This window comes from Aythya fuligula, chromosome 1, assembly GCF_009819795.1.
Source record: "Aythya fuligula isolate bAytFul2 chromosome 1, bAytFul2.pri, whole genome shotgun sequence".
Taxonomy (NCBI): domain Eukaryota; kingdom Metazoa; phylum Chordata; class Aves; order Anseriformes; family Anatidae; genus Aythya; species Aythya fuligula.
Window position 1 is genome coordinate 44,257,286 of NC_045559.1, and position 27,490 is coordinate 44,284,775.

The window sequence follows — 27,490 nt, forward strand, 5'->3', positions numbered from 1 at the left end:
GGTGGCTCATATGACACACTGATGCTGTACACAGTATTTATTTGCTCCACTGCGGTTCACAGTTCAAATACATTTTCCCAACAATATACAGACAGACTCTTTATTCACAGTGGGGACGTGTGTGTGCGGGCGGGGTGAATTCACATTATGGAGGAGCTAGTGTCACTGCACTCAAGTATCAGTTCTCTCGGGAAGAACCTCAGGAGAGTAACTACAGGTAACAGATGCCTCACCTTTCCCAGCAAGGTGGTGGCTAGACAGGAGGAAAGGTGCACTCCTGTTTAATCTTCATATGTTACTGATCCTCACGGTTTTAGTCCCTATTATGCATCTGTATTAACTAACCGAATATTATAAATACTAACCTCTGTCTGGAGGAAAATCCCAGGCCTAGAGCTGTTGCTACAGTTGTGCTAATATATACAAAGCTATTTACACAAAAATACCATTAAACATATACAAACTGTTTTCAGGGTCTGACATTAGGAGAGAAGGGCCCAAGGACCAGCCCTGGGGTTTGCAGCTAATCCTGAAGAGCTATCCTGGAAGCTTTGCACATAGATGCAGTGAGGGAGAAGAAAGGGTGACATTGCAAGAAGAGGTGTCAAGAGCCCAGGAGAGTAAACCCATGGTAGCTGTGCCCATGTGGAGGAAGGATCAAAGTCCTGCTATCACCTCACCACTCGGAGGAAAGTGCAGGGAGGCAGGAAGGGTTACATGCCAGCAGGAGGACAGAAGAGCCATTTGCAGTTCTCACCTCAGCCTGGTTCTGCCTAATGGCAATGGTCAGGCCTAGAAAGGTATATTTGCAAAACAGGCAACATGCTGTTGTCCTGCACTGTTGGGAGCTACCAGGGCACCAAAGTGGCCAATTTATACATGGTCATTTCTGTCGTAGGAAGCTTCATGTAGATGCTCCGCAACTACAACGTGGGAGACTGATGGAACACTCAGAGGCACAGTTCAAAGCACTAAATGTACTGAGAGCAAACCTGCCCCGGGGGCAGTCTGCTCTTTCTGGAACTACACATAGAGCTGGGCTGGCAGGAGAATGGTCAAGTTGAGCCCAGAATATGGGTCAAGTGCACAGAAAAGCTTTCCATCTCTGCTTCTCTGTCTGAGCCTCTAAAGCCTGAAGCAGTAGTGAGAATCAGCTTCTCTGCAACTGGATCTATTGTCATCTTTACAGTGCCAGCAGGGATCTGCTGGGAGTCTATCCCAAAAGGGCTGCAATGCTTTTTGAGGGGGAACTCAGCCCACTGGACTGCAGTATGACATTGCAGTGACACTTCAGGTTCATAAAAAGCTTAAGGATGGATGAACAGGAGGTAGAAATGAGATACGAACCTTTTGCTTCTACGTCACCCACATTAACTTGTTTTGAACTTGGGACTGGGAAAAAAAATACACAAGTGCAAAGGCTGGGAAATGCTGTTGCAGCCTACTTTCTCTAGATCGGGGAGTTCAGCAAAAGAGTTCGTTTTTTTTGTGAGGTTGGCAACAGAATGGAGAAGAGGACTGAGAGCACAGGAAAGGTTGTAGACAAGACTTGCCCTGCAGGAGCCAAATGGAGGCTTCTTTCCAAAAATATAAACATTAAAATAGATGTGTCCTTTACCCACACCATTTGCCTTGAGTCATCATAGCCCACCTTAGGCCTAGAGCTTGTTTGTCTGCCTGGGAATACTGTTTGGACATAAAAAGGAGTGTCCTACCTCTGTTCATAAATTAAACATACAAAAAATATACGTGTATTGTATAAATTGATACATACATATATATATATATATGGAAAACAACAGTTTTCCATATATATATAACCTAGTTGTATATATATGTATGTATATAAGCTCTAAATTCACATTTCCATGTTACCTGGAAGGAAGCATGCAAGAACAGCATTATGGAGGGGGAGACGCTGAACAAGATTCCTCTGGTACAGGACAGGTTTGCCTAGGACAAACCTGCCTCCAGCAGCATTCCCCAGAGCTGAAGAAAGGGGAAGTGCTTTTAGCCCCCATTCTCTCTACACAGCAGTTTTCCTGAAGATCCACAGAGCAGCTTCCTCTATTCCCCATGCAGGCCATAGGTCCAGCCAAAATCTGAGGAACCACTAGGCTAAAGCTGCAAAAGGAAAGGGAAACAAAAAACAAAGCCAAAATCCATTACCATCTAGTCTGGTAGATAGAACTGGTAATTCATGGGAGAGCAACTGAACCTCGGCACCACTAAAAAAAGGATTGATGTTTGCCCATGTCAAAACAAGGGATTTCTGTTCTACTTATCCATTCCCTCTGAGAGTCCCTCAGTCCCTTATGGTTACCATCCCTGGTTCTTTTTAAGATCCCTCTCCTTGTCCAACTGTCAAAATTACAGCTTGGCCTCATACTCTGGCCAGCTTATGCCCAAAGGGGCAGGTGGTCACCTTGCAGTCAATTTGCATCCCACCCTATAAAGAGCACCTAAATGTGCTTGTACAGAAGAGATCAGACATCCTCAACAACCTGGATTTCATCAAAGATTCCTGCACAATCTCACCTTGTGAGGAAAGTCAACAAATTTTAGCCGGGCAAGAAATCGCCTCACTTCTCCACGGCTGATTTTGGGAGTGGTGGAGTCCTTTAGCCACACCATTCGACCTTGAGTCATCATGGCCCACTTTAAGCCCAGCTTGCTGACTGAGAGAAATCCTGGCTGTTTTTCAGAGGTTGCAGTTGTTGTCACAGTGATGTGAAATGCATCCTTCTGGAGATCGTTAATTCCAACTGGCCCATCAGAAAAGAGAGAGAAAATATTGGCAAGGAGTAAATGATTATGCTTCTCCCAAAAGAAACCCTCCTCTTTACTCAGACAAAACATCCACTGGACTGAGGGTATATTCTGATTTTCCAATTGCATGCTCATGTGTTCATTAGGGCAAACAATTTTAAGTTAAAAAATTTCTGTGTAAATAAACTGAAAAGGAAATCAGAAATGGAAGTTTTTCGTTACAGGTGCTGGTTTGAGTTTGACATGTGAGATGTACATATTTAATTAATGCAGTTCACCTGAATAGAGCATTCCTTCCCACTCCTATTAGCAGATATTTTTACCTCTACAGAATGGGAAATTGGTAAGACATAGGCAAGTCTGTTCACTCCAGCCACCACAGAATGATATGTACAGATCTCAGAAATCCCAGTTTCTAATAAACCCCTCTAAAATGATTTCTATTTATTTTGACCAAGCTGTGTTTTTTGATACAACTGTGATTAAACATACTGCTACGTAGCATCTTCTCCCTGCTTCCTGGTCAACTGGACTCAGTCCTACATGAACTGATTTTTTAACCCACATCCTGTCATGCCCAACAAGTCGGCTGTTGATTGAACTACTTTAGAAAAGCAAGGAAATCCAACAGGGACTGTATGATCTTGTATAGACATTAAATCTAGATCCACTGTTCCTTAAAAACACACATTTAAATATTTTGGATTCTCACTTTCAAAAAGAAAGTGGAAACAGCAACACAGCTGCTATCCCAGAGAGCAGAACACAGCCAACAAAGGCAGAAGTGTATCTGAGGTAACAAAGAAGTTCCATAGTGATTCTTCATGCACTGCCTTAAATAATAAACAGCTCCATGGAAAGCAAGGGAACTTCTCTGGTACAAAACATGTGTGAAATCAAACTCCGACTTTCCCATTTTTAAATGTGTAAATGAAACTTGGTGGGTCTTTTATTTACAAAGTAAAGGTTGGACAGGACCTTCCTTCAGGAAGAACAGCAATGTGATTTCCCATCTCTGGTTTATGTGTGGTGGATCACACACATTTACTGTAGGCAAAATGATACCACATTGTTTCTCATAGCTAACTCTCCCTTCCTCTTATTTCTTTTAGCCTATGCAGTCTCTCCTCCATTTGTACTCACTTGCTGAAGCAATGACTTTGTCTGTTGCATTGGTGAGGTCCAAAAGGACTGTAGGGAAAACAGGATGGAGGAGATAAAGGTGGTGCAGCCTTTGGCGTTCAGATCTGGGACCAGGTTGCTGTTGGAATGAAAGGCAGACAAAAATGTTACAGATGGCTAGCAAAAAGCAATCTAGTGTTACCAAAGAAACAGAGAAGTTTTCTGACACTGCACTAACTTCATTTGGTTCAGAGATTCAAAAAAATAATGGTTTTGCAGAGCTGAAAGCCTGGAAAGTTTTCTTTCTGGAACAGAATTTGCTTCCCAGACTACGTTTGGTAAAGTTGAGATTTGGCTCTGTGAAAGCCATCCTGATGGACCAAGCTACAGTCTGAAAGTTGGAGTTCCCATGCTGAGTTGTGTGCCTGCATGCTGAGAAGAAGCTCTCAGGGGCTGGGAACAAATTCGCAGTAAGAAAATCTCAATGTTGCAGGAAAAAAAAGTGAAATTCACACAGAAAATTTTGGTTTTGAACAAATGAGTTTTAAGTCAATGGAACTTTTTGGAGGAGAAATCACATATAAGCTCCTGTGTGCAGGCTCAGAGAGGTCTGAGTGTCAAACCAAGAAGAAAAGATGTTCCTGGCAGTCTCATATAATATGTTTAAGGTCAAATTGCATTAGGAATAAAAGAGAAATTGCATGTGTCTCACAGACAAGCCTAAAAATGAAGAAAGTATGGTTGCTCACCAGACTTTGTAACACAGGCTGTGCTTCATCAGCCCAAAAGAGGAAAACAGATTTCTTGTCCAAAGTCATGACTGAGAGTGCATCAAGTTGCTGCTTCTGCCATGGGAGTTCCTGGTTCCAAACAGGGATGCCAGATTTGCCATCTATCACCACCACCTCAAAACAGGGAAAGAGATATAGCTTCAGTGGTTGTTCAGGTATCATCATAACGGGAGTCTCCTTCCACTGGCACAGCCTGTGCTGCTCCCTGTCATGACTGGCCACACAGTGACCAGTGCCAGCCACAGAAATGGGAACAGCCAGGAGTAGGGAATGACTGCCCCTTCCAACCCAGCCTCCCTCACTATGTTGCTACTGCCCTCTTTGCCTCCTCTTGTTTTACCTTTTTGTTCCCATCTCCAGTCTGTGCTTGCAGCATGAAGTCCAGAGTTTGATCAGCACTGAAGTAACCCGGCACAGGCTGGCTGTAAATTTGGACAAAGAAACATTCAGCCCTACGTCAGAAAAGCAGGAATTGCTTTCATAGTACATTCTGCCTTTTACAGAGGCAGGATTTGCAATACTAAGTAAAATCTTTCATCCACTGAGAACTGTTCTTACAGGCAGGAATCATTTGTTGGTGGATCAGAAAAGTGAAAAATGATCAAGCAGCTCATTGTGCTTGTTAGCCATTCTTCAGAGTTGTCTGTGTTGGGGCCAACTCTTGCAGGGCTGTCTATGACCCAAGACTCTATGTCCCTTTCCCTAGCATGAGAACCCATACAGTTTTGTTATGGTCATAAAAAAATTCCTAACCCTTTCAAAATTCATCAGCAGATTTGACCTCCTGCTCAAAGTGAATGTCCCAGCCTGCCTTAGCTGTGTAAAGTTGCTCTTAACATCCGCATCATTAATGTCAGCCCATGAATCCTTGCTTTCTTACTGTTGGTGATTTTACAAGCCTTTTTATAACCTTCAGGAGTTCAAATGAAGCCCCCTCCCATCCTTTCCCTTCCGGGCAACATAACACTACTACTTGAATCTCCCATTGTAACTCTTTTCGAACTGTCTTACTTGCCTTTGGCTTTCTGAGTCTCAGCTCTGCCTTTCTTAAATTCAGCACAGTTGGACATAAGGCTCTAAGAAGCATAAATGATTCCTTTAAACCACAGAATCATATATTTTAGGGTGAGATGATCACACCATGCCCTCCCTCCTCTTATTTATGACAGATTACTCTATTTCATCCAATTAAGCAAGTATCAGTAGGCTGAGTCTGACTAGATCTACCCAGCCCTGAGGCTTGCTACAGAAATATAAAGAGGAGATAAATTCATCACTTCTTGTGGCAGTCAGTTCTAATGATTAATCCCATCCATAGAAACATTTTCATTTTCTTGAACATGAGTGGCTTCTGCTCCAAGGCACTTGTTCTTGCTATGGCAAGATTAAAATATCTGTTAGTTCCTGTGACTTATATGCGCATATGAACTCACCTCTCAGGCTTCTCTTTGATCATCTAAGCCCACTAACTTAAATCTTCCATGCTAAAGCACTTTTCCAGCCCTTTTCTCCAAATTTTTTAGCTTCCACTTTAAAATGTGCAGACTAGAATGGCTCCTGAACAGCAATACCACAGTACAGCAGTGGCTTCACTATGTATACTTAATGCTTCAAACGATGTAATTCACTTTACAGACACCTTTGGCAACCACAACCAATGCTTCCAAGGCAGTATTTTGGGATACTCCCATAGCTTGAAAACTCTCCTGTATCAAAAAGAAGTAGTAGGTAGTTCTATCCTATGGGCATTAACTTAAACTCTCTCCTGAGATGACACATCTCATGTCCCTTTAGGGCTACAGTCAGTGACTGATCCTACAAACTGAGCGTAGACAAGCAAATGTATTTCAGATGCTACCATCAACTGAAAAATCCCACGGGCACTTTCTCAAATGAACCAGAAGGCTGGTAATTACTCCTGCCCAACAGTAATCCCCGCAGCAACCTGCTATTAATCCTCTCTCATCTGAAACACCCATTTACAACACAATTTTCAACTGCTTACTCAATTTCATGGTCTCTGAACTTCACTCTTGTTTTATGACTACTGGTTCTCCTTTATGGTCTTCCAGGGATCTTGTCAAAAGCTCTTTGGAAATGCAGCACACTTGCAACAGCCAGGCTGTTTTTATCAGAGAATGCTCCCAAAAGGTTGGAGTTAGTCAGCTTGGCTGGAGCAAGATGGAGCTTGAGGCAGGTTTACCCAAGTAAAGGGGAGCTCTCAGCTGGTTCTGTACACTATGGCTGATGATGACCCGGGTTTCACAGCATCACATGATCACAGTTTGGGACTGTTTGAATCCCTTGTGACACCTCTGAACTGAATTGGTTCCCCACCCTGTGTTGCTTAGGCAGAACCTCTAAGTCCTATAAAAAATACCATCTTAAATGAATGCACACTATATTCAACCTACTAGATTTTATCTCCCTTAACTCTGAGAAAACAGACAGACTAGGACTTTAGCACAGTGGCCTTGAATAAGAATTGCTTTCATTATTTTTCAATGACCTATCTGGCAGCTTCTGTACACATACTGTACTCTGTCCCTTGGGATGTCACAGAAACAGAAAAAACATGGCTGGAGTGCAGCAACCTGAAATACAAGTTGCCCAGAGAGGTTGCAAAGTCTCCATCCTAACAGCTATTTAAAACCCAACTGCACACAGCCCAGAGCAACCCGGTGTAGCTGAACCTGCTTGAGAAGGGTTGGATTAGATAATCTTCAGAGGTGCCTTCTATTCTCAATTATTCTGTGATTCTGAGAATGGAACAGGAAAAGCAGTTTTCAGCCCTTTTTGATTTGAACCCCCTACAATTTTTCCATTTAGAAATTTCTTCAGTATTCCTGCTTTTACAGCTTCTTTGAACTGGCTTTGTTTAGTCAGCATGTATTTATTCTTTGAACTAGATTCCAGACACATCCAGAAGTCTGCAGACTCTAGGCCAAAAATACTTTTACTCCACCACCTTTCCCCACAGCAAGATGATCTAGCCATAAGCCATTGCCTAAAGCCACTGCTTATGTTACCCACCAGCTCTCAGGATGCTCTTGACAGGTAACACTGAGCTGAGAGGTAACACTGCAACGAGAGCTGCTTTCTTTCCTCCAGACAGCAGAGCAAACAATCTGTTTCCAACATAATTTCCTTGAACTGTGCCCAACTGCTCTTTGCATACATTTAATACAGAGCAATCTGAAATTGCTGGTTATTATCAATTTATTAGATCTAGCTAATTGCTTAATTTACATGTGTGAAATAAGAAGATGAGCAATATTGTTTTAAAGTTTACATTTAGTATAGACTGACTGCCATCAGAGTGATGACTTCCAGCTTTCAAGGAATATTAATATCTGTGGGACATATTCAGACACCTTCTCTGAAGACTTGGATGCTAACACACTAATGCACCTGCTCCTCTCCACTGAGCTGGCAAGTGGCAGCTGCGGACAGCAGATGGGCTGAATCACACACCGGTAGTCCCCTGAGCTTCAGTGCCACAGCAGTCATGACATCAGTGCTGGGTATCTGAATCAAGCCCTTCATATATGAGCACACAGCTCAAAAGATTTCATGTCTTCTGCTCTTTGCTTTCTTTGCCCTCCTTGTTTGCTCAGCAATGTATCCACATGCCCCCAGTTCTTAGATTTCTCTATGGACTTTGTTTTTTTTGGACTTGATTGCTTTCCAAGGAAAACATGTGCTTGAAGGTGAAAGGCAGAAAATAGAACAGAAAGATATAGGAAAGAAAAATGTTCCCAGTACGTAACCTGCTGATATTCTGCATTTCCAGAGTCCAACGGGGCTCCAGGTCCTGTCCCTGTAGCAGGATCAAGCCCTCTTTGCTGGTGATGAGCAGGTTGCTGCAGTTTGTGTCAGGTGTCTTCATCATCTGCAGGAATTCAACACCCCCACTGGGACAAATGGAAAGCAGAGAGAAGATTCCTAGGCTTGTATTCCCGCATCTCAGCATTACCTGCTTGTCCACATAACAATTCATGCTACCTAAAATTTGAACTATTCTTGGAGAAGCCCATCTTTTTCCCACTGATGGAGCTTAGCTTCCTGTTGTGGGTTTCTAAGCAGGCTAAATAAGCAGGCTAAATTCAGGTCTGGGCTCTTCTGAACATCTTGAGTTACTATAAAAAGCACAGACTGTGGAGGCTCACATTTGTTCCTTCCCTTTATTCCTAACTGGGCTGACCCTGACCACAATTTGCCAGTAATGGAGAAGGGGCTGTGAAATCCTGGCCCACAATGCTGTACAGGGGCTGGGCTTCCCAAAAGGACTCTATTAGCTGGAAACACTATGTTTTTTCCTCCAGAAATGCACAGGAGGCAGAAGAAAGGTACAAGGAGCAGAAGAAGCAAAAGAGTCCATTTTATCATACTTTGTATTTCTTTTTCTAGGACAACCACAGGACAGGGAGGAAACAATGTACTCTAGAGTGCTGTTATCAAGGAGGCAATGAAAGACAACATTGAAGTAGCAGGGAACGTGTCTAGGAGCACTAAAAGGCGCTCACCCTCCCCTACCTCTTCCAGCAGAAGCAAGATGACCAGTTTATCTCCTACCTGTAAATGTCAATGAGCTCTGACAGGTTTACAGATCTTCGTTTTTCCCACTCTGGCTCCTCCTGCTGCAGCATTGCAGGAAAGCTGTCCCGGTTTCTGGCTTGGGTAAAGATATCCCTCAGGGCAACTGCTTGGACATTACCTGCCAGGAAGAGTAAAAATGAAGTCATGCCTGCAAAGGTTAATTGTGTGATAGTACAGAGGGTCCTTTGGACCACTGTAGCTGTGGTAAAAGGCCACATGAAGTAGAAGGCAAAAAAAGAGCTGAAAGTTCCTTGGAATTATGTGCCATGATGAGCTGGCTTTGGAAAACTCCAAGATATTTCAGGCACTGGTACTCTTTCACATCATGGCAGTGAGACTCTCTCTCATGCTGTCTACTTCCAGATTTTACATTGCAAAGCATGGAGCAGACAACCCAGGCACTCTCTGAGCCACTTCTGGTAAAATAAATGTTTTCTCAGTAAGGAGAAGTATTGGAGAGGCTAGGTGTGTCTTACCAAAACCAAACAGGATGTAGATGGCTCCCCGGCTGGTGATATGGACTTGAGGACCAATCACTTTCCCTTCTCCATTGATGCTGTACTTCACAGGCCCACCCAAATCAGTCCCGGTCTTTCCTGACACCAAGACGAAAAACACATCAGGCTGCAAAGAGAGAGATGTAGAGATTTCTGGCAGTGATTTCATGCATTTGTACTCTCAGAATCTTTCCTGGTGCCCACAGCATGAAGCTCTGCTGCCTTTTCCGTCCACAGCAAGGTCTAACTAGTGGTGTCTCTGCTCAGTTTGGTTTCCTGGGAGTCTTACATTCATGGTTTTCTCTTGTCTGCAAAAGCATCAAAGATGGAAGGGACTTCAAAGAAACGGACTCCTCTAACAACAGCAATGCTAGAATCACGGGGATGTGAGCATAGAGTAAATCTGCACTTAAATTCATCACACAAGTACTTATTGCCTCTGGATAAGCTGAGTGCTCCTTTCTCCAGGGATCTAACTCAACATGACTTCCTACAATGCTGCTAAACACTCACTTCAAAACAAGCATTCACTGAGCAGAAAAAGATAGTTCTCAAGTCTCAGCCAGGAGTGAATAATGACCCTTCTGTTCATTTGCAGCTGATAAGAAATGCAGGTAGTGTCATTATTGCTTGATCTCACTGCTCTGAGCCACTGAAAGAAAGAAGGCGTTTTTCAAAGAGATCTAAGGGAACAACAATTAAGAGCTCTTGTATTGCCTGTTATAACCTTTCCACATCAAGGGTCCCTGTTTTTCCTCTAAGCAGTTAAGGTCCTTTCAGACCTGTAGCAGGGACATGCTGTACCTGTGTCTCTTTGAGAGCCAGAACAACAATATCTCTAACGCCATCTCCATCTACATCCGGAAGAGTTGCAGCCGGTGCAGCCAGGATCCCATCAGAAAGGTGGATGGAGTTCAGTGTCCAGATGGTCTTGCCTGTGGGAAGAACAGGACCAGAGAGACCTGCAGCACTTGGGGAACCAGTGGGCATCCCCAGCAAGTTCCTCAAAACCTATGTGAAGGACAGAATAAGAGAGCTTGTCTTCCCCATTCCTGGAGAAAAGGGAAGAAAAGCATTCAGACTGGGACAACATGCAGTGGGAAGTAGAGTTCTTCCCCTAGCATTTCTTCAGATTGGCTTTGAGACATGCCTTCGTCCTGCTGTGCTTCCTTCTCTGCATCTCTCTACACAGACCTGAGCCCAACAAGCTTCCTGAAACAGCAGGGAATATCTGAGGTTCACTCTTGGAAGGAGAACCTAAATAGGAGTGGTGCTGGTCTGCAGGACAGCAGTCAGCAGTAAAGCCTGTAGGTGGATGCCAGGAAAGGGAACAGATGGGCAGTTCTGATATTCAAAGTGCAAATCTGTGTTTCAGTTAAATTCCCAGCAGCAAATAGCCACTCCAGCATAGCATGCTCACTCCACCTCAGGGTGAAAGCATGTTAGCAGACATGATGTCAAATGGTTCAGCAGTCCAGCATGGACCCAGCTGGAAACTCAGTAAAACCTGATTTGCAAATTGGCAGATGAACGCCAAAAAAGGCAAAATGGAATGTGATGCTTTTACTTATTTGTAAGTCTTTTGCCAGCACTTCCATTTTTCAAACCAGTTTAAAAATGCTTTGCTGCTGCTACTGCTGTGTAGGATACGGTTCATCCTTGCATGACAAAGGAAACCAAAGGCCAGACCTGCAAACACTAGTGTACATTATTAAAGCTGCTACTGCTGGTAAAGAAGACAGCCTGTGGTCCTCATGATGCAAACATGGAGCCGTGCACATGATCTGGTCCCTAAAAATATTTGAAAGGTAAGTACTGCTGCTCATTGACTGAATCTATCACTTACACCCAAAGTTTCTTGTCTCTCTCCATCCTCTGTTCTGATTCCAAAATCATTCTCCTATAGTTACCTATCAATATTTCTGTCAGTGAATTAATGTGGCAGAACAAGCAGCAATCAGAGAATGGAGATGCACATGACCATGTGATTAAAAATGCAATATTCATTCATATTTAATCAATTTTTCTATGGGCCTAATTTCTCTGATGGGTTTACTAGCTGTAGCATATGTCTCTGTGTAACTTCTCGATCTGGTGCTCAGCTTCCCAGTGCTGCTACGTAGGTGCAGAGCTGTACTAACAGCTCATTGTAGATGAAAACAGACCTTACATATCCTTTATGCCACGCAGCTATTACAGATGAACAGATAAGATTAACACTTTGAAATGCTCTGAGATGGTAGGATGGAGATGCTACCAGAGAGTGGCAATGGTCTGCTGCCTCTCTCACCCTTTGTAACTAGAAACTTATTAGTGCTTTCACTCTTTCCTGTGTGTCACTAGATAACAGCCAGCACAAAGTGCCAACACTGAATCACTCGTGCTTATTGGCCCTTCAAAAGAAAGGCAAAAGCAGCAGCATCTTTCTAACATGCTAGTAATTGCCTTTACCTGTGGAAGCGCTGAGAAGGCTGAGGAATTTAGATGTTCCTGTCACAAGGCAGGTGGGCTCTCCTGGTGCCCCCAGAGACAACCCTTTGCACTGCACACTCCGGGTCTCCTCTGGAAGCTGGATGGACCATAGAGTGCTGCCATTCATACCAGAAAGGGCCACCACAGTCACAGAGGGCCTAGAGACACCTGGAAGAGACAGGAGAGAGAGAAAGTGAAATCCCTTGGCTTCAAAGGCTATCTTCATAGTGTCTTTGGTCCTTGTGCTTAAGTTCCAGCTCCACCTCCTGAAGCTGAGTGGCTCAAGCCAGTTATCTCCACACTGTCTTAAAGTAAAGGTCAGATCCCACCCTTTGGATTAGTCTCTCTGCCTGCAGAGCCTAGCAGTGACCTGAGCACACTGCAAGAAATGTGGCCAGGTGGGCACAGAGAAACCAAGCTCCTTTTGGGGACAACCTGCTGAGCTGTGCTGACTTCCTGGTGTGAAACACATTGCTGTCAAACCAGACTGACCCTTCCGATCCCCTCTTCCTTAAGCCAATGGACACCACTGAGGGGATGTCTTAAGTGACTCCCAAGGCAGCTGCCACCTCATGTGGAAGGTCTGGGCTGTCTGTAATTCTGGGGCACCAGAAAGTGACTGACAATCTGAGAGCTTTTTCCTTTGTTTTCCAACTTTTTTTGTTGTTGCTGTGAAAAACAGACTGAATGCAACAAATTGGTGTAACTCAGGGTCTTTTCCTGATTCACCAGTTAGCACAAAATAACAGTGAGAAAAGGCGTCCTATGCTGCTGTTTCAATAGACTGTTGGCTCTGATTCCAAATGCCGACAACTTTTAGCTCAGCCTCTCCTCAGATACAATTGTGGTTACTGCAATCTCCACCCTGGACATTCATACCACAACTTAAGATGAACTCCCATACATTTCAAGATAACAACAGTTCCTGTTGGCTCCCGTCTTACTGCCAAAACTCAGCATGACCTGACTACACGGAGAGTGTATCTGGGCCACTGGCTAAAATCAAGTCTGAGCCCACCCTCTAAATCTAAACCTACCCTCTTCTCAAACTGAAAATCATATGGCTCACGCTAAGGATCAATTCTTTTTGTTGGGTTGGCAGGGATCTAGAACACCTAATTCTTCAATGCAGCTCACAACTGCTGTGTGTATAAGCTGGTTAAATATCTAACAATGTCACAGCTTGGTCCACCAGAACCTATTCTAAGCAGCCACCAGAACGAAGAAGGGTGATCCCTGCTAAACAGTCAAGCACAGAAGCTTCCCCACCATCAGCCAATTTATTGTACATGAATTAACATTTGGAGCCTGGTAGGGATATGGAGGGACATGGAGAAAAAGGCAGCAAGGTGGGGCTATTTCCTCCAACACCAACCTGCAGCTGCTCTAAAAACAACAGAATCACTGCAATAAAAGAAGTTTGTACAGCCCTCTTTGGCCCCGGGGAAGACACGGAATCAGAGCAGCTCCAGGGAAGAAAATCCATAACGCTCCCTGTTGGCAAGCAGTGAGCTAGCTCAGAAGAATCAGAGCACTCAAGCAGTCAGTCTGTCATCACTGTTCCTATTGCCAGCTACCCTTAGCAATGGCCAGGAGACCAGATCACAGATCAGGAAAGAGTCCAGACTACTACTGAATCCTGTCTATGATCTTTGTCAAGCTGCTTCCCTTCTTTGTGCTTCCATCTCCCTATCTGTAAAATGGAGGTATAGAGACAGAGCTTTTTAGTTAAGAGCTTTGAGAATTAGCAAAGGGGGAAAAATAACGCCTTATTTCTAATTGCTATTTGTAGTGCAGTGCTTTCTGATTGCTTTATCTCTGCCCTCAAGCCAAGTGTGCACAAGTACAGGACAAAGAGATGGACTTGCCCCAAGATGAGATGAGGGGAAATGGGTGACTGACTGGCTGAGAACAGGTACTGGAGCAGAGGCTTGCAAGGAAAATAATGAACAGCATGACAAAGCACAGTCACAGAACAGAAGCCATGTTAATGAAAGAAACAACAAGGTGGATTTGTAGGGGTACGGACTTTTCCCATGCGCTAGACGAATATACCAAGGTTTGTACTGACAAGTACAGAAAGGGGAGTGGAAGGAACTGTGGTGCTTACCCATGACACTGGCATTCATCAAGGCTGTGAAGACGATGAGGATGTCAGGAAGCCCATCGCCGTTCACATCACACAGCTCCAGTGGGGATAACACTCCACCTGCAACAGTCACAGAGAACCACCGCGCTGCTGACAGAGCAGCCACTCAGCCCACTCTTCACACTGGGAGCAGAAGGCTGGCACAAAAAACAGACTCATGGAGTCTGCTAGGGAAGCAGTAATGCCAGACAGCTCCCACCACAGCTAGATCTTTCACTGCATGGAAAGGCAGAAATGTAGCATCTGAGACAGAGGAAGGAAAGGGAAAAATACAGAAAAAGATATCTGTTTCCCACTTCACTTTCTGAGGTGATGTGGGAGACACACATCTTATGAAGAGCTTAGATTTGGAAGCCAGGGGCAGAAAGCAAGGAGGGAGAGACATATCTAGACCTGGCAGGAATTATTTCACAAACTACTGTTACTTTACTTCAGAGGTCAGAACGGGAGATACTTCAGAAATGTTATCAGTGGCCTGTGTAAGTTGGCAAAAAGATCCCAAATGTTGATTTAAAGATTCAAGCAGGGCAAGACAAAAGAAATAAGGTTAGTTGAGCCAGTCAGGAGACACAAAGATTTCTATCTGTCTCTTCCCAAACACTCCCACACACTTCAGTGTAGAGGTGCTGGTACAACCCAGGGTCTAGAGAGGGAGGCACTATGTTTTAAGGTGGGCTGGGCCATCTGTATCTGAAACAGAGCACACCATCCAGACAAAAAGGTAGGATGGGAGAAGAGTCAAAATGCTTTTCGGTGTTGACAGAAACAAGATTTTGTGGTACTGTTAGCTACTGGAGCCAGATTTTGCAGGCTTCAGCTTGAAGAACAAGCAGGACAGAGCTGCCTGTCTATTACCTTGAAGGATCTGCAGTGGTGAGGAAGGGTCTCTGCTCTGAGCTGGCTCTCCCAGATAGGTCTCTCCCGCCGATGCCCAGCCTGGGAGCTGCCACCTCCCCCACGCCAGATGCTGTTCCTGGGGCTTTCTCACCTGTTCCCTGACCTAGGTTGCGGTTCCAGGTGTTATGCAAATCCCTAGGGGGACAGGGAATGAGAAACGCGCACACCAAAACAAGAATCATCGAGATCACCACAGTGAGCAAAAAGACCGCTGTGCGCAGGTATGGCATGAGGGAGGGAGCAGCCTTCTGCTCCAAGCTCCCAGCCGCCTCTGCAGGATAACCCTCAGGCGCGCTTTCTGACGTGCGCTGCTTTGTCATCCCAACCTCCACATCGGAGTCAGGATCCTGCATCTCCTCAGGGGGGCTCTTTCCATTCTTGACACCCCCGTTTTTCTGTATGTTGAGTACGAGGTCATCTTCGCTTTCATCACTATCAGCCTGAGTGAGGGGATCGTACTCCCCGAGGTCCGGGCTCTTCTTTCCTGAGGAGAGATGGAGACAGACAATAAAGCATTAGCTCCTTGCTTTTTCAGGATTTCAGTGGAGAAAAGGCTACAGTGAGCCAGGTGAGATCCCAGTGAGAGCTGTGAGAGAAAAGACAGGGTCCAGGTTTTGGAGTAGGAGCTACAGGAGAAGTGATGCCAACCATTTATTTCCCCAAGATAAAGGCATATATATATATATAAAATATCTATACACATACATAGATACAAGTATGCATGTATACTTTCCTGTTTGGTAGTGAGCTACATGGACATGAATCGTGCTTAGTCCTCTGAGTACCTAAACTGCAACACTCTCTTGACTTCAGACTGAACTCCTTTAGCATTTGCCAAACCCTAATCCCAACACAGCCCCTCTTCACTTGTAGGCTATGTCCCCCAAGGGGGACATCATCTGCAACTCATTTTTCCCCTGCTTCTTCTTCCCGGTCCAAGCAGCACTGCTGCCTTCTGGTGTGGTGTATTTGCTGTCCTGCTTCATGAGGGATGGAAGGGTCTCAGCTGGGATGAAGCTCTGTGAAAGGTTTGTCTGCACTGCTGGTAAAAATGGGTATCAACTCCATGAAGATTATGGCAAAGTAAGTGATTTTGGCCTGTTGGGTCGGTATATCCTGGTGTCTGAAGGGATCAGGGATGCTCCTTTGAGACGCCACCTTCTCTGCATGGCTCAGCCAGCCCCTACAGTGGGAAACCAGCACTCCTGCTCTGCTCCTGCTCCCACCTCAGCTGACAGCTTGTGCCCGGCCTTGCTGAGATAAACACCATAGCGCTGATGCCTTCAGGTGGTGGTACAAGAAACTAGCCAAGCTCTTGGAGCCTTCCCAGCTCCTGCCCCTGCACCACAGATGCCTGACACATGGATGACTTCTCCCCCAAGCCCTTGCCAGCTGCAGGGAGTGTGATGAGGGCAGGGGCAGAGCCTGGTGCTACCTGCTGGCTTAAGGCCAGGGCCATCTGGTCATGGGGGCAGGTGAGATCCACACAGCCTCAGGCTCTGAGCTACGAGTGCAGGAGCGCATCTCAGGGAGCTGCCCCCAGCCACTGGGCTGGGCATGGAGCCATGGCCGCTGCTTGGATGTTTAAAGCGTTTCGGTCTGTTTCTTTCTCTCTTCTATTCCAAGCTGGGATTTTGTTATCCCAGGTATCTATCTCATTTCCCTTTGCCTAAAGCTGACCTGAGACAAGAGCTAACTTGTGCCTGGAGATGCCTGAAGGGATACATGCAAGGCATAAATAACGGGAAAAAAAAAACACAAGCTATAACTATTCTCAGACACTAAGATAACAGAAAGGCTCTACTGAGTGGAAATTTAAGGACTCTCATGGTTATTCTTACTGCATAAGATAATATGCCTTACTTCTGTTTTTCCTGTAAAAGGCAGACCCACGGTTAAACAGGTACTGTAACATTTAGTTAAGATTTAAGAAAAACAGTCAATCCCAATACAGGTCAAAAGCCTCACAGTAAGAGGAGCAGCCAGGGCAAGCCACCCATACTGATCAGAGGGAAATAAAGATATCCCAACAGATCATATGTCTAAATCAGACCCTTCCTTTCTGAACCACGTGCTTCCACGTAGGACTCCCATTAAAACACTCTGGTGCACAAACCCACTCAAAAAAGCAGTAGAGCACTCAGCTAAAAAGCACTGCGTTCCTATGGGACTGTGTATCCTTGTGAGACACTGCGTTGTTTGACATAGTTCTGCCCTGAAATAACATGCACTCAAAGTGTACGCATTTCAGGGAAAGTCTTGGCCTGACCTCAGTGGCACACAGCTCTCTGCTTGGAGATTGCAGTGTGCAAGCTGTGTGAGTTTCCCAGCTGTCTATGCAGTAGGATTGTGCTACGCTGCTAAAAGAGAATTCAGCAAAACCAAGGAGTTCCACGGAGGACTCACTGGCAGGGTATTTACAGCATCACACTACAAATCCAGATGTGCCAGCTTGATCCAGGTCACAGTGGTATTAAAAGTAAATGCTGCTGACCCAAGAGTAAATGGTATTTCAAATATTTGGCCTGGGAAGTCAAAGGTGGACAGTTCTGATGTTAGCCAGACTGCTCCCGATTTTGAACCCTGGTGTACTTTGAGTACAACAGCATGCTTACACTTCAAATAGACTGTGACTTCCTTAGTTATTTTAATTCCAGACAGTGGACCCAGAAGACTAAAATTTGTTGCTCATCCTTGGAGCAACTAAAAGTATTGGCAGGAATGAGCTTTATCTGCTATGGTTTTGCTTTGGATCTCTAGGAAACAGAAAGGACCTTGAAACTATGGCTCACCCACTCCTTGTGCTGCCTGGGACCGAGATGCTGGGAACATGGACAGTCATGTCAGCCACCACAGAGGTTCTGTGACAGGAACACCGTTCCTGCTGAGAACCAAGTAAGAATCCCAATCCACTTGTCAGATGTTAGAAAACAGCTACTATACAGGTAAATAAAGATTAATTGAGATTCTTACAAGGCATAAAATGCCATGATGAGGTTTTTTTAAACCACAAGGAGAGAAGATACTGCCCTTTAACACAGGCCACTGGAGCACTCACCTAGCCCATAGGAAACCCAAGTGTGTATCTAACCTCAGAGGATTCACATGCTTATCTCCCACTGCTCCAAAAATACCCTAACAAACGATCTGTCAGTGCTTTGGGAACACATCTGGCGTGCACATGCTCAGCCCAGCCTCCTGAGGCTGTTCTGCAGTGCAATGAGTAAGTAACTCTGCATTCACCTGGCTGGAGAAAGAGCAGAAGGGACGTGACTCTTCACCTGAGTTTCAGGTCACTTGCCGCGGGAAGGAAGGATGCCACACCAGGTTTCCACTGATTGCTCCAAGATTTTTAAACAGAAAAGTACAGAGAGACCTAAATAGCAGTAGGATTTGTGAAAACAAGGCCACTCACATCATTTAGAGAATTATCATTTACTAAGAAGTGCTCACTGACTTCAGACTCAATTTTTTTCCTTTCTGGTCAGCACAGAGGCTCAGGCAGGGGGAAGGCAGTTTGTCCATCGAGAGATTGCTGAAGCTGCCATTGTTTTAAGCGATGAGCTCTCAGAAAATCCAGTATTCCTGTGCAGTTTCTACTTTCCACTGTGCAAGTAAAAATAAGTCAGCTTCTTGATCAAACTCTTCTTGATCTCACCCTATCTCCTGAAACAATAATCAATGTGTAACTGTCACAATCCTGCACTAAATAAAACAGACGCCAGACGAGCCTGCAGCAGATCTGGGGCCTTGGACATGTAATAGACTTGTGTAGCTCACATTCTGTTATCTACCTTTTGCACAGTGTCCCTAAGTGTATATAAACTTTGCACCCACTCTACTGGGACAGTACTCTCCTCAGCAGTCAGCTTCTCTACTGATCTGCATTTTCACCTGTGGCTAATGAACAGCTTCCCTCCTGACCTCACCTAACTGGTATTTGTGTGTGTTTTTTTTCATGACACTAATGATAAAACAGAGGTTCCCAGTCAGTGGCCTGTGGTTACAAACAACCAGGGGAACTGCTGGTTGTGGTCTGTGGATAAATTATCAGTAATGATACTCCTTTTTTTTTTTTTTTTTTTTTTTTTTTGCAATCACTGATAGAAAAAGCAAATACCAAAGAAGGAGATTTTCCAAGGCAGAAGAGAAAGAAAATGCCCCAAGCTTGTTAACTTCGAAGGGCAGTAGGACTCCAAAATGCACTTTACTAATTTGAAAATCACCATGCATTTGCCTGACAGTACTTTTTGCACAGGCTGCTCTTGTGACTGCTGCAGCAGTAGAATGTGACCTCCCACAGAAGAAAAGATGAATTGTGCTACAGCTTGGAAAGGAGGCACCTGTGAGGTGATCCGTGTTAAATCAGGTCCTGCTCATAATGAAATATTCATTGCTAGTGCTGATGCCTTGAAAGCTATTAAATTGTCATATTTCTTTCTTGACTTACTAGAAATGCTTTTTTCTGCATCTACTTTAGAGTGAAAAGAGCAAACCTTGGACTTCAGACAAGTGCAATTTTCAGCGCATTATTCCAATGATGACACACTGGTTCCAGTATCCTTTGTACTCGCTTCAGGCTTCTGTTTATTCTTTTGTTTTTTTTGCAGTTGGCAGGCACCAGTCATTGGGTACTGCAGACATATCTCTCAGCCCATAGGGAAGTAAGTTGCCACATATTGATGTAATTAATTTAATGAGATGCAGCAGAAAAAACAGCTCTAGCAATAGGCTTTCTGCTTTTTCACTGCTGTCGAAAGCTACATTTTTCAGGAGTTAACCACATGAACAAAGTATGATTCATGCAGTTTCACCTAAGGACTGATACAAGAACCATTTTCCTCACTGTAGCTACAAGGCCTGTGCTCTTTTCCCAAATCAGTGCCTCCCAATGGCAGATCTCAAATAGCTCTTGCTAGTGCCAGAGATCCCAAGAGAGATTTGTCCTTGTTACTGTACAGTTTCCCAGTGGTCACACACCAGTAGACACACACACCAGTTTGCATTTGTCCTAAATAAACTTCACGTAAAATCGATTCTTTCCTGCTGCCAGGAACAACAGTCTCATGAAACCAAGAAGAAATGGAGTAGCAAGTGAATCTGTGTGTGAGACCAAACAGTCCTGATGTAAATACAAAACTACTGAGCACTGCTGTGGGTTACCAAAGGCAGGCCGGAAGGGCCCTGCAGACATTACTGCGACCTTCTTGGACCAACAGAGGAGGAAGGTACTGCCTGCCCTGGATGCTGCTTCATGGATTGGGGCACTGCGGGATCATACGGGGGTGCAGATTTGGGAAGGAGCCTCTGTCCCATGGCTGTTCTGAAGGCAAGACGTGGCCAGGAGGGGCACCGAGGCACCTTGCCATTGGGGTAATGGAGCCAGGTGTTTTGGCAGCGTCCCCTGCAGAGTCCTGCCAGTGCTTTCAACAGCACCTAGCAAACTCAAGGCGTGGTTTAGCAATGTACCCTGATAACCCATAATATCCATGCCAAAGAGAATGGTTGGACTGCTGCTGGCTGCCTTATCTTTGGAAGATCTGGCTCCCAGCACAATAGTCCCTTATGTTCCCATATCCTTTCATCTCGCTCAACATCTCCGGCCAGGAACTACACAGAAAAGCGAGGCAGACCCTGAACACCCACCTGGCTACGCTCAGCGACACGTACCCAACCCCTGCCCTTTGCCTTTTTGGGGTAAAACCGGCAGGAGGGCCTCGGGCAGGGCACTGCGAGGCTGCCTGGAGCCCTACGCCCCCCGCAGCCAGCCCCAGTCCCGCAGGAGGCCCCCGCAGCGCCCGCAGCCCCGGCCCCTTCCCCACCACGCCGGGAGCAGGAGCAGGACCGGCCGCGGGCGCGGCTGCCCCCGGCCTGCCCCGGCCCATCCCGGCCCGGCCCCGCGCTCCCTCCCGGCCGGCCGCGGCCGCAGCCCCTCACCCGGCAGCTTCAGCGCCCGGGACAGCACCGTGGCCATGGTGGAGAGCGCAGTGAGCAGGCGCGCCGCCCGCTGCCTCCTGCTCCCTCCTGCGGCACGCTGGGGAATGTAGTTCTGCCGAGGGTCTCTGCCAGGCCAGGACCGGTCTTATCCAAACCAGGGCTCTTCGCCCCTGTGGGGTGCTGCGAGGCTTGATCTAGCCTTCGGCACTGAGCCCCGGCCAAGGGCAGCCCGCACAGCGTGCTGGGCGCAGATGCGTGCAAAATTGCACTCCTCGTCCCAAGTGGTTTGTGCAAGAGCCAGTCCTTTGAGTTGTTCCTGGTATAAACATGTGCCTACATTCTTGGGAAGAATTTGGTTGGGAGAAGGCTTATTTTGCCATTTGGTTTTGTTTTGCAACATTTTATTTTATTTTTTTTTAATTACTGTACAAATGACCACGCAGGCATTTTCCAGAACTCTCCTCCATCTTCACCATAGCCTAAGGCAAGCTCCCGAGTGAACTCTCCCCTTCCCACAATGGGGAACTTGAGCAAGGAGGGTTTTGTGGTTTCCCCAAAGCCACAAGGCTCTGGCACTCTGATTCCCAGCCCCACACATTGGCCTTCTGACACCAGCACTTCTTCAAGCCATGATTTGTATGAGAGCTCTCAAGACTGATTGTTTTGTCAGAGAAGAGAAGAGTATTGGCTAAATACAAGAAAAGAAAGTCTGACTGCCTAAAGACTGCATCGTGTTTTCTAAGCAACTGCTGCTGCTGCTTTTTCCCTATTTTGTTCCTGGAAATAATGTACCACCCTTTCCTGTCCAAGTCTGTCCTGAAACTCTTTAGATAATAACAGTAAGGAAGGAGCAGAAGAGAGACACCAAGTGGTTTAACTGTTGAAGAGACTTATTTATTTATTTATTTATTTATTTGTTTTAAAAAACAAACTTGAAAGAGGGAAAAAGAAGTAGTTCCTGATCCCAAACCTTTTGGTACCACTGGACATTTTTCCACTGATGTCACCAGGCTTCAGATCAGGACCTTCCTGAGAACACAGCACATGGTGGGACAATCTCAGACGGCAAACTCTGCAAAAGCCATCAGAATTATTCTTTTTCCTTCCTTTCTAGGTCTTTCTGAGAACACACTCCTGTTCCATATTGCCATTTCCCCTCCTCCAGCTTTTGATTTAGGAGCCATAGTGATCCTGTAACTATGTCAATATTTACGGGAGAGATCCTGGATGCTTTTCAAGTCTCAGTTAGAAAATCTTGTGATACACAGGGACAAGAACTGTCCTGAAGAAAAGCTCTTTCTAAGAAAATGCTTCTGGCACCAATTAGACTTGGGAGCTAGGTTGCAACAGAAAACAGCCAGAACTGGGAACTGGAAAATCTGTTGTCCTCATTTGTGGTCTTCTCACATCAGGCACACACACATACACTGCAAGAGCCTGTAGTTTACAGTGCTCGTGTGTTTGTGGTACAGCATAACCCACTCTTAAATTCATGCATACCCACAAAAATGTCTCTTTCCCCAACCCCTGAGATCTCTGTAAGCCTAATGGATAGCAAGGGCAAGTGATCTGCAGCAAAAACTGATGTATTTGAGGAACATCTGGCTGAGCAAAGTGTTCAGAGAGTTTAATGATATCCAAAGCATGAAAAATGAAGTTTTTCTTCTTTACACTGTGAATGTTAGCTGATTTGCATATAAATTGGACCTGTCAAGTGTACTAATATCAATCAAAAAGCTGTGAAAATAAAACTGAAGTTGCAAATAAATCATTCATTTATGTGAATGTTGCTTTTACATGAATTGTTATTTATTTTTTTTCAAAGCTGTTTGAAGAAGCCAAATGCTGAAAAATGGGATATTGGGACATAAGCATAGAAGTCTGAGAGCTTTGGCTTGCAATGCTTTTTGTTTTTTAGAAAAACATTACAAGCCAAAAAGCTTGGAAATGTGCAGCTGCAAGCCCCTCATCAGCATTACACTTGTGCAAGCCTTCTCTGTCTAGACTGGCACTTGTTGTCCTGCTTAGGTTCTCCCTGCCTGAGGTAAACTATCTGTGCCCTGCTGGATGCCTGATTTCTGACCTGACCCATCTCCTTTGAAATGCTGGTGTGTTGAAGTTGCATTATTCATCTGACTACACAATTTGTAGCAATATCCAAGCTTAAGATGACCAGTGCAGGATACTTTGCAGTTGACTCAAAAATGGTATGACACACAAGTAGGAAGACTTTTTAGTGTCACCATTTGCATTACCTTTTCACTCTCAGTCTATGTGAACAGAGGGGTGATGTCCTTGAACAGCAACAGAAAAATGACATGTGTGGGCAGCTGCATTGTGCAGCAGTCCCAGATAATGCATTCTAACCCTGCATCCAGGTTGCAGCTATATGTTTTTTTTTTCTCCTCCTTTATTTCTTCTTGGGACTGGCCATGTATCATCCCCCTCCTGCCTTGAGGTCCTTGTATTCAGTTCTCTTCACCTTTAGCCACTGGACCAACCTACACTGAATGTCCCACAAGTGAGAAGTGCTGTCCTTTCTGTACCGTGGTAAGTGCTGCCCTTTTTCCTCTGTAGGAGCTGCCAGATGCTGGCCTGGTGTGTCCCTGCTGATCCTGCCTTCTATTTCCAACATCACCTGCCTTCAGCATGGGTCTGAATCAGACTGATTTTCTTCCCTCTTTGCAGCTGATGCCTGGCCTTTTGATCTTGCCCACTGAAAAGTGATAGTGCCACATGCCTCTTCTGTGAGATCTTTGCAGCAATGGCAGTCTTCCTGCTGCTCTGCTAGGCCCGACTCTTTCTTGCAGGATAGGTGAGGAGGCAGCTGGGGCAGGGAATGTGATGTTGGGAGAGCCCTTGCTGAGCTCACCCCTGGTCTGTTGACCCTACAGAACAATCATGCAGGTTCCCATGTGTGGAGAAGTGGGGTCGTTGGCAGCCCTAGGTACTTAGTGCTGTTTTAGGAAATTAGTTCATTGCCAGGAAGGCAGCAGGCACCCTTGTGGCTTGAGAGGTTACAACAACCATAAGAATAGCTCTGTGCTGCACCTTCGTCTCATAAGTACCAGGATGTCCTATCTGGTTTTGCAACTGTGGGCTTCTTTGACTGTGCTGGAACAATGGATACGACACAGGTTTCATCTGCTGCTCTCCAACCAGGTACAGGCCTTCATCACCTTCCACCTCTCTGTGTTTCAAGGTCTGATAGGCCCTACGGCTGCCATATGGCCCATCGTGTCATGTCTACTCTGGGGGGTGCCTGGCAGCCAGCTGTCCCACAGCTCCAGCCTGCAGCACACAGCATGGGTGTCTGACACAGACAGACTTGCCATAGCCTGCCTCAGGGATCCTGCTGAGCCCTCTCCACCCAAAGCAGGGAGCCACACACAGCCTACATGGCCAGCCACTGGAAAAGTCCCCGTCCCTGCTGCAGCCATTTCGGGGCTATCAAATGTGTGCTCAGCAGCTGAAGGGGACAGAGACTCACAGCTGCCTTTGGCTTCATGGTGGCACCCTCTCCGCCTAAGGAAGTTTTAAGAACCTGTGAGAGACTGTGGAGGAAATGGTGAGAAGGGGAGACTTAAGGAAGGATGTTTCTTCACTGCTCCAGTCAGATGTGGTGGCCAGGATGCTGTGCTGTGGTGGAGGCCTGGCTCACTTGTACAGAGAACCAGCTGGGAGGTGCACACCGCAGCTGGAGCAGCTGTTCTCAGCTGTCCAGAGGAAAGAAATACCCAGTATCTTTGCACTCCTATGTGCCCTAAGCTAATGTTTTTACCTGTTCTTCTCATCCTACCCGTCTCATTCGCAGGGCTGGCCATGGCTATGTGGACAGGGCTGGGAGCACCATCCTTGTTCCTCTTGTGCCTGGCTGAGTCTCTCCAGGATGGAGAACTCACATGGGAGCAGACACTGCAATAGATAGGAAATGCTTGTTCAAACAACAAAATAAAATGCAATCAAGCAGTGAAAGCTAACAGGAAGAAATAATAAAAGCAAGAAACAGGAAAAGTGGCAATAACATTCCTAGCAGGTGCAAAACACTCCACTTTTTCTGGTACCTACAGCAAGAGTATTTCAGGCAAGTTTAAGCAGTGCAGATGTGCACAGATTTTTCAATGAGCCCAGGCATTTAAACCAGTTCCAGCCCTGAATCCTCCTCAGCATAAACAAGAGGCCAAAAGATAGCTGCAGCTCTGCAGATGTCTAATTTGTGGAGCCCCACGGCTGTGTGGTGTGCCTGTGTGCGGCCATGGGGCCAGAAATGGTGGGTGTTTCTGATGTGAAACATCTTGAGGCACCCTTGGGAGTCACCCTCTTCCTTCTAACCAGCCTGGCTAGATAACACCTGGTTAATCCATGCTCTGAAGTGCTTTGCAGGCTTGCAGAGCCAGACCTGTGGCCCCCGTTGGTCTTTGAGGCATCCTCTGAGAGCCAGGACTCCCTGTGCAAACACCTGGTCTTGGCATGGGAGGTCTGAGCGCTGCTGCAGGTGCCCATGCCCAGAGCACTGATGTGGGAGCTTGCTGTGGCTGTCAGACCTCAGGAAGGAGGGATCCGAGCCCCTTTTGCCCTCAGCTTGCTGAATCTGCACCTGCCCAAAGGTTGCAGGCTGGACCAGGGACAAAGGAGAAAAACTCAAATGTTTCTGCAGGTGTTGCTCTTGCCAGAGGGATTTAACTGTCTTGGAGCTCTTCTGTGGCCTGAGAGACCCCCAGACAGACATGCAGCAGCTCATTTGTATGTCATAAGCAAGCTTCAGACTGAGGCTGCTTGTGTTTAGAAAAACAACTGAAAGTGGCAGTCCTCAGAGAGGAGATCAAATTAAACGCTCTGTGGTTGCTTACAACACAGTCATAGAGATGTGCCAAAAAAAAAAAATAATAATGGGGAAGTGTTTCTTGTTGCTTGGTTGTATTAACAATATTTCTGATCTCTGCTTAGCTTGTTGCAGTGATAGCACATGGGTGCTGGTGGGCTGGGCAGCACTCCTCTTTCACATCACTGGAAATGTGGAAGGTACAAGGCAGGCAGCAGAGAAGGGAAGTGCTGGAGCTCCCTTGGGTCCTCCTTCCCTCCAGAAACCCCAAGAGCTGCTGCTAGCATGAGACCAGGACATCATGGAGGACATTGTCACCCTTTCCCAGCACAGGCTGGGTTTGGGGTGTTTCAGGGTGCCCTGATGTGCCTATATGGGTTTCCCACCAGGGTCATTCAGAGCTCAGCTGGGCCCTGGTGTCCATGTGGACACCCTGGAGGGCTTCTTGCATGCATCCAGTGTCCCCATCCCACCCTGTCCCAGAGCAATTCATTTCCTCTTCTCAAGGAGCTACAACTGCAGCATGACCGGACTGTGTTTGCCCTGTGCTAAACAGGGAACAGCTGGAGACAGATGATTGTTTGGGTTATTTTCTTGTTGCCTGGACGTTTTATTTGCTTGTTTGAGCCCTGACAAAATAGCTTTCCAGTTCCTCCTGAGGCTGGTCTATGCTAAGCCTTCAGATTGTGGGCTGCTTTAGAAAATTGGTGTTTTATAACTCTGCAAATGAGCGTCCCGCTGCTTCAGTGGCAAGGCTCTGTAAACCAGGCAGAAATTTCCTTGCAACAGAGCCAGAGGGACTGGGGGTGGGCAGAAGCGGTCTGAGCTGTCCTTGTCTGGTGTCAGAGATGTAGATATCCCTTTCTGTGGTCCGGGCTGGAGCTCTGCTGTGATTGGGATTAAATGGCTGGCTAAATGCTAGTAGTGAGCAATGTTGATGGGCTGTGCTGAGAAGGATGCCACTAAGCTTTCCTGCTGATCGGCTCCTCACCTTGGGTAAACCTGCATCGCCAAGTCCCTTCCAGCTGGGGATCTGCCTCTCCGTAACACTTACACACAGCCTCTTGCTCCTTCATTTTTGGATGCTGGCTTTTATTCTAAGCAGCTGGACGGTCCTTTGCCCCATGGAAAATGATCTTTTTTCTCACTGCCGAGCGCAGACGTTTTGGCCGCGGAAAACAGAGTTAAATAAGAATAGACTGATCAGGAAGCAGAGAGGGTGTTGCTGCCAGCTGATACTGGAGAAGTAATATCAGGAAGAATGCGGATTTGGCCAAGGCACTTGCAAGCAGTGCCTTGGTAGGTCCAGTCATGAGCCTGGGTGCGCTGCAATTGTGCTGCTCAGGGCCACCGCCGTGGTGGCTGCACATCCTCGAACCACTGCAAAATGTCCGTCTGACACAGAGATGGGACCAGACTCGGGGTCCCACCTCCT

The 27,490-nt window shown here is 46.1% G+C and overlaps 1 protein-coding gene across 1 annotated transcript; it reads right to left on the reverse strand.

Annotated features, from left to right (window-relative positions):
- Positions 1-22: 22 nt before the first annotated feature.
- FAM234B (family with sequence similarity 234 member B) lies at positions 23-21,278 on the reverse strand. Its single transcript, XM_032189522.1, has 13 exons — positions 21,234-21,278; positions 15,388-15,780; positions 14,361-14,459; positions 12,230-12,418; positions 10,583-10,713; positions 9,758-9,905; positions 9,258-9,399; positions 8,453-8,596; positions 5,023-5,104; positions 4,641-4,796; positions 3,913-4,030; positions 2,539-2,765; positions 23-2,124 (listed from the first exon to the last, which is right to left on the reverse strand). The coding sequence occupies exons 1-13, from the start codon at positions 21,268-21,270 to the stop codon at positions 2,119-2,121; spliced, it is 1,872 nt and encodes a 623-aa protein (XP_032045413.1). The 5' UTR covers positions 21,271-21,278; the 3' UTR covers positions 23-2,118.
- Positions 21,279-27,490: the final 6,212 nt, after the last annotated feature.

What these genes read in the sequence shown, in the direction of transcription:
- FAM234B (XM_032189522.1), bottom strand. Translation starts at nt 21,270, where the DNA reads ATGGCCACGGTGCTGTCCCGGGCGCTGAAGCTGCCGG. An exon ending in CTACATCCTGTTTGGTTTTG is followed by an intron (nt 9,400 to 9,757) that starts GTAAGACACACC and finishes TCTTCCTGGCAG; the next exon opens with GTAATGTCCAAGCAGTTGCC. An exon ending in CAAAGTCATTGCTTCAGCAA is followed by an intron (nt 2,766 to 3,912) that starts GTGAGTACAAAT and finishes CTGATGGGCCAG; the next exon opens with TTGGAATTAACGATCTCCAG.